General features: G+C 43.7%; 1 protein-coding gene across 1 annotated transcript in view; it reads right to left on the reverse strand.

Annotated features, from left to right (window-relative positions):
• LOC147432794 (Signal recognition particle, SRP9/SRP14 subunit) overlaps positions 1–6325 on the reverse strand; it is a 68482-nt gene extending 62157 nt beyond the window's left edge. The window contains exons 1-3 of the mRNA XM_086492613.1: positions 6248–6325; positions 6081–6148; positions 5908–5952 (exon numbers count right to left, since the gene is read on the reverse strand). Coding sequence (XP_086348739.1) covers positions 5908–5910 — 3 coding nt within the window. The 5' untranslated portion in view covers positions 5911–5952; positions 6081–6148; positions 6248–6325. The remainder of the gene's footprint in view (positions 1–5907; positions 5953–6080; positions 6149–6247) is intronic.
• Between the last annotated feature and the right edge of the window lie 781 nt (positions 6326–7106).

The following is a 7106-nucleotide window of genomic DNA, read 5'->3' on the forward strand; positions in this document are numbered from 1 at the left end:
TGCAATAAGGATTAGTTAATCGGGCATCTATGAGGTTCCGAGTGGATCTAGATGCGATTGCTAAATACCTTGCCGATTAATCATGGTCAGGGATCTGAATGAATTTTGAATGTGATTTGTCATGTGATGTCCTATGATGTCAAGTGATGTCCTGTGATGTGACTGTCGACTGGTACATGTGCTATATGTGTTTTCCTAGTGCGTCGGTACTAACACTGAACAGTCAATGTCTACTAAGACAGTTTATGGCCTCTGTTTTGCAGGCATAATCAAGGGCGATTACAGTGCTTTCAAGAGGGGGGTATGTCACGAATCAGTGACGTGGCATGTCCAAATGCACCAGACAGTCCCGAAAAAACAAGCAAACAGTGACACGTGGCAGTACGACAATAATGCTGACGTGGCAATACGGCAGATTTCCAGATTTCACGCTGAGCTACTGACGTGGCACACTATATGGACTTCCGTGATTTACGACGCTTTTTGCGTTGGACTGTACGGCAGATTTACAGAAAAAAACAGGCTGAAATTGCGTAGCTGATTTTCAGCAGCTTTTGAGTCAAATTGCTTTATTTTTTATGCTTTTGAAATATGGCACCTTCTCGGGCTCTGCTTTTGGCATCCCCTGTAAACCAATAAATAGATGGTTGGACTCCCACTCTACAGAGCATCTGGACGCACACTCTACAGAGCATCTGGACGCAGAGTCTGAGAGTGAGACCCCTCCCACTCCCTTGTATTTTGAGCACAAATTAATACAAAAAGAAATACCGAAAGGGCGCCAGTCTTTGGGGCCAATATCTTTAGGCACGGAACTCCGCCGGGCCGTGTTGAATCAATTGTGAACTATGAATTGTTTTGAAGTGAATCTCTGCTGTGTCGCGGTAGAATCTTGACTTGGAGTGACCAAGTTTGTGACATACTCCTCAAATTTGGAACTTTACCTCGATGCTTTTGGTCTAGTTGTGGCTATTCCAAGAGTCCCCACAAATCAACAGGTTGAATCTAGTGCACGTGGGACTGCACAAGAGGGGAGTTACTCCACTCCTTTGTCACAAATTACCTCAATGGAATAAAAGTCACTGATTTTCCTTTGGGTTTCAGGGATACTGATGGGCTGACAGTGTAACAAACTGCTGACGTGTCAAAGCCTAAAGAATGGAGCCAACTTACAGATGTGGCCGAGGAGCCTAAACCCTAAGAAGAACAAGTAACAGAAGAAGTGTCACGAAGTGATGACGTGGTTGCCCGAGAGCAAAAAACCCTAACCCTAATTTCTGCCAAAAACCCTAACTACTGAAACCCTAAATTCCAAAAACCCTAATTGCTGAAACCCTAATTTTGAAAACCCTAACCCTAAAACCTGCAAACCCTAATTCTAAAAACCCTAACCCTAAAACCTGCAAACCCTAATTCTGAAAACCCTAACCCTAAAACCTGCAAACCCTAATTCTGGAAACCCTAACCCTAAAACTGCAACAACGTGGCTGGTTTCTGAAAATTGCGTTGGCATGATGGCGTGGCTGGTTGTACGGATTTCCGTGATTTACGCTGGCAGCTTTTGGCATTGCTTTTTGGACCAAAAGCTTTTGAGTTTGAAAGCTTTTCATGTACACTGCTTTTTGCACCAAAAGCTTTTGAGTTTGAAAGTTTTTCATGTAAACTGCTTTTTGGACCAGAAGCTTTTGAGTTTGAAAGCTTTTCATGTAAACTGCTTTTTTAGGCCAAGGGCCTTTAAATATGAGGCTAGGGCTCATTCTCTGGCATGCTTCCTGGAGAAGGTGCAGAGTCTGGAGTACCGGCTTGTACTTTAATGATGCAATATAAAAAAACACCGAAAGGGGCGCCAAGATTTGGGGCCAATACTCTCTGGGGTGGAATTCCGCCACTCTGTGTCGCGTGTCGTCTCTCTCTCTCAGTTCAGTTGTTATTGAAGTGCTAAAAGTTTGTTCAGTCTGTTCTTTTCTATTGGCACGTGATGCCCGCCTTGTGACAGTGGTATCAGAGCATCAGGCGTGTGCTTTTTTGAAAGCATACCGGTCCTACAAAAGAGCAGACAGAGCGTTTGGAATTTTATTTGAGGCTTATAAGCCACTCCCACCCTTTTACTTCATCGCGCATCGGGCGCGCTCCCGTCTTCACCGCTCATGTCTTACAGGGCATAAGCCAATTAAGATCACTTGCAAGGGAAGGATCCAAATTTGTTTCAAGAAACTGTTTTTTTTTCAGAAGCAGTGCCATGCAGATGTTGATGTCTGCAGCTAACAAGCAGCATACTCCAAGTACTTGGCAAGCTTTCAAGAAAATTTTTGCTCGAAGTTATATGGTTTCTGACATCTTCCTTCGGAGTGCAACTTTTGGCCGAGTGGGGTATCCTGAAATGCTTGCCATGGAAATCCTAGCAGACTATAACTTGAAGTTTCTAGACATCTCCCAGTAGATGTCTCTTCACGATCAGATGACCTTGGAGGTTCGGTGTGATTGCTATCTCTTGGGACTACCATCGCCGCTAAAGAAACACTGTTTGTCCAAGAGCTGATGGACCATGCTGTGCTCGGCTACGACCTCATGGAAGGAACCTAACCCTAATTTTTTGTGCACGTTTCAAGATAAAAAGTCGGTCGACTTTTCGAGCTCGGTTGATGTCGAGATTGCTTTTTAAGTTTGAGTTCTGGACGAAAGGAGAAGCTAACTCCTTGATCAAAACAACCGAAAGGAGAATCTAACTCCTCTTGATCAAAAGAGCAGAAAGGAGAAGCTAACTCCTTGATCAAAACAGCCGAAAGGAGAAGCTAACTCCTTGATCAAAACAGCATAAAGGAGAAGCTAACTCCTTAATAAGAAAAGCAAATTGATTGTCCCTCGGAATGACCCTCGGAAATTTTTGAGCTAACTTGAGTTGTTTTGCAGATGTGCTGTAATCGAGGACGATTACTCTCTTTCAAGAAGGGGAGATGTAACAAACTGCCGACGTGTCAAAGCCTAAAGAATGGAGCCAACTTCAGATGTGGCCGAGGAGCCTAAACCCTAAGAAGAACAAGTAACAGAAGAAGTGTCACGAAGTGATGACGTCGTTGTCTGAGAGCAGAAAACCCTAACCCTAATTTCTGCCAGAAACCCTAACTGCTGAAACCCTAATTCTGAAAACCCTAACCCTAAAACCTGCAGACCCTAATTCTAAAAACCCTAACCCTAAAACCTGCAAACCCTAATTCTAGAAACCCTAACCCTAAAACTGCAACAACGTGGCTGATTTCTGAAAATTGCGTTGGCATGATGACGTGGCACGCTATACGGATTTCCGTGATTTACGCTGGCAGCTTTTGGCATTGCTTTTTGGACCAGAAGCTTTTGAGTTTGAAAGCTTTTCATGTAAACTGCTTTTTGCACCAAAAGCTTTTGAGTTTGAAAGTTTTTCATGTAAACTGCTTTTTGGACCAGAAGCTTTTGAGTTTGAAAGCTTTTCATGTAAACTGCTTTTTAGGCCAAGGGCCTTTAAATATGAGGCTAGGGCTCATTCTCTGGCATGCTTCCTGGAGAAGGTGCACAGTCTGGAGTACCGGCTTGTACTTTGATGATGCAATATAAAAAAATACCGAAAGGGGCGCCAAGGTTTGGGGCCAATACTCTCTGGGGTGGAATTCCGCCACTCCGTGTCGCGTCTCTCTCTCTCAGTTCAGTTGTTATTGAAGTGCTAAAAGTTTGTTCAGTCTGTTCTTTTCTATTGGCACGTGGTGCCCGCCTTGTGACAGTCAGTATTCTATTGAATGACTTTATGAGAGAAGTACTTCGACTTGGGATCCCCTAAAATGATTACTCACACATGACAGTGCTTGAGTGGAATTGACCAAATGATTGCAGCATTTCGGTCTCAAAATCTATGGATGACCGCGTAATGGGATTAGTCAAATCAACATCCGTGAGGTCCGGTGCGGATCTAGATGCGATTGCTAAATACGTCGCCAGAAATCACGATCCTAGATTCTATGTGATGAGAATGTGATCTGAATGTGATGTGATTGTCATCTTTGTACAAGTGTTGGATTGGTGTTGTCTAGTGCGTCGGTACTTAGAGTCAGTGTCTATTAAACTAGTTTATGGCCTCCATCCGTTTTACACGCGTAATCGAGGACGATTACAATTTCCTCGATTACATTTCTTTCAAGAGGGGGGTATGTCACAAAGTGATGACGTGGCATGACCACTCGGGTAAAAATGCTGACATGGCGGACAGTACGGATGCTGACATGGCAGTAGTACGAAAACCCCGGATTTTGCGTTGGCATGCTATACGTACAGTCCCAAAAATTGCGTTGGCAACTGTACGGAATTCCGCTTTTTGCGTTTGCTGATGACGTGGCAACCTATACGATTTTTGCAATTTACGCTAATGCTTTTTGGCAGATTTTGAGGACCAGTTGCTTTTGGGACTCATTGCTTTTGAGTTTATTGCTTTTGAGTTTACTGCTTTTGGGGCTCCGCTTTTGGCATCCCTTGTAAGAATAAAAGGACCCTTAGGGGCCTCAATTCTCAGAGCATCTAGACGCAGAGTAGTCTGAGAGTGGAGGTCCCCTAGCAGAATTGTACTTTGCTCAAGATCTAATATAATAAAAAAATACCGAAAGGGGCGCCAGGTTTTGGGGCCAATACCTCTAGGCACGGAACTACGCCGGCCCATGTCGTCTCGAATTGAACTGTGATTTAAGTTGTGAAGTATTTTCAATGAATCTCTCTCGTGTCGTGACAGAATTTAGACTTGGGGTGCCAGGTGCCCAAGTTTGTTACACTCCAAAAAGCTCTATGAAGTCAACATTCCTGAAAACAGTCGTCCAAAGCTCCACACGTAAAAGTGGCATGTCAACAAGCCGTACAGCGCTCCATAATTTTTGCAACCCTAAACCAGTGTGAAATTCATTGCGAATTCCGGGCTTGCCTCGTCAAATTTTGGTATGTTCCTTTGGTCAAGGATCAGACTTGGCTCATGTTCTTCCTCCTCCGATCCATAAGGTCATGCCGCGTCATTCAATTTGTGACAAAAAGTCCTTTTTCCAATGTTGTAAGGAGCAGCCTTGGCACTATGATCTCTTTTTGGAATGGGTGTAAGCGCAAAGCTTGCAAAATGCTTTGTCTAGCCAAAAGTACGGGAAGACATCATGTTGGAGATTGTGTCATAATCAATATATGGTAATTGCATTGCATACTTGTTTCAGCCATTTAAGCTTTACATATGCACTTTCCCCTTTATGAGGTCATTTAGCCAATTTAGCACATTTACTAGTTGGATGCCCTGTTATTAGGACATATTGCTTAATCTTTCCACTTGTGTCCTCTTTTAAGTCTGGCATTGATATTCATGCCTAGGACCATACATATGTGATCCCATAGCCTCGTTGTGCAAGCATTCCACCTTTTGTATTCTTATACTCCTCTCATCTCTCCATGGTATCAAGCAACAAGGCAATGGACACCTTGGAGACCCTACAACACACATGAGAGGCTTTCCACCCTTGGTGGCTATCCTCCCTTCGCCTAGGCAGTTCCAAATCAGCCTCTCCACTGGGTTCCACCAGCCCTAAGCCATACCTACATCAGCTTTGGGACCACCAAAGGTCCGATAAAACACAAAATGGAACGGACTGGAGAGATGACAGAGATGAAAGCCCAACATCACAGAGAGAAATGACAATAGCATGCAATCAGTTAAAATGTTCAATGTGTACATATTTACCAGCTTAGACCCAAAACAAACAATGAAAAGCTATGGAGACTACTAGCTCGTCATTGAGCCAAACCCCATGAGATCGCAAAAACCAAGGAATGGTAAGCGAATCCCAACTCTGTATTTCCATTTTCATTTGCAGCAATATTTTTTTTGAGAAAACAGAGAAAAATAATCTGTGACATTACCATGGCACTTGTGCAATTTTCTCTGCAAGATGTAGAGATTAAGGCCTGGAAATTCAACAATCAACAGCAATCAGTACAAGAAGCTACACCCAAAATGAGACCCAGTATACTGGCTAGGACCCAAAAGTATAACGTATCCTGCATTCAGCTTCGCCATAGAGGATTGTACACACCTTGTGGGTGCTGCCTCTCCAACACAGGTCTCTCCTTTCTTGCCTGTTGGCTGCTTAACAAAAGCTTCCTGTCAATTAAGTGAGGGTTCGATCGAACGGGTGAGAGCTGTATCCAATCAGCCAAACGTTCGCGGGTGCGGAAGGTAAATGTCCCAAAAAGGACTAACCTTTCGCAAACCCGCAGCGACACTCTTGGTCTACAGCAATCGATACCAATTCAAACTCATCACCAAAAGCTTCCTGTCAATTAAGTGTGTAAGCAAATGTTTTTCCGACTTGCGTGTTGTGCAGTATGAATATGCATGCAGATTCTCTCTCTCTCTCTCTCTCTCTCTCTCTCTCTTTGTACGCACGTGTTCATACCGACAGGAGCACCGACGGACCAAAACAAGGCCACCTTAAAAGTGAAATTATTAAAAATGTATGGGAATGATGATTGGGATGGCATTGGGAATGGCAAGAGCTTGATATGATCTATCTTTTCGTATCAATTTCATTGAAAACTATCAATCAAATGCCATATTTCTCAAAAGCGGACAGACTATCGGCGTTGTTATCACAAGCCACAAGAAAACGCGCGGGCAAAATGGGTTCTTTTTTGGGATTTACTTATGTGATGGATTTTATTATCTATAGAAAAGAAAATTGAGGTGGTAAGTAGGGGTGACCCATTTTGTAAATTCCATATAAGAAGAATCTTCAGAAGATGCAAAAGGGAAATTCATTGTAAGAAGTAAGGTTTGCTGAACTACAGTTTGCATGAGGCAAGAATGGAGGCTCTCTCTCTCTCTCTCTCTCTCTCTCTCTCTCTCTCTCTCTCTCTCTCTCTCTCTCTCTCTCTCTCTCTCTCTATCTATCTATCTATCTGTGTGTGTGCGTGTGCGCACGCGCACGCACGTGTGTCAGACCAAGCACCTAAAGCGGGCATTCTCTCCTCATAGGAATGGTAAGCTTGTCTGGCAAAGAGTTGCAGAAGCTCGAAAGTGGCAGCAGTAAGAGAAGGGGGGAGGGGGAGAGTTAGAGGAG

Source organism: Adiantum capillus-veneris, chromosome 20 (assembly GCF_014529385.1).
Source record: "Adiantum capillus-veneris isolate H3 chromosome 20, ASM1452938v2, whole genome shotgun sequence".
Taxonomy (NCBI): Eukaryota; Viridiplantae; Streptophyta; class Polypodiopsida; order Polypodiales; family Pteridaceae; genus Adiantum; species Adiantum capillus-veneris.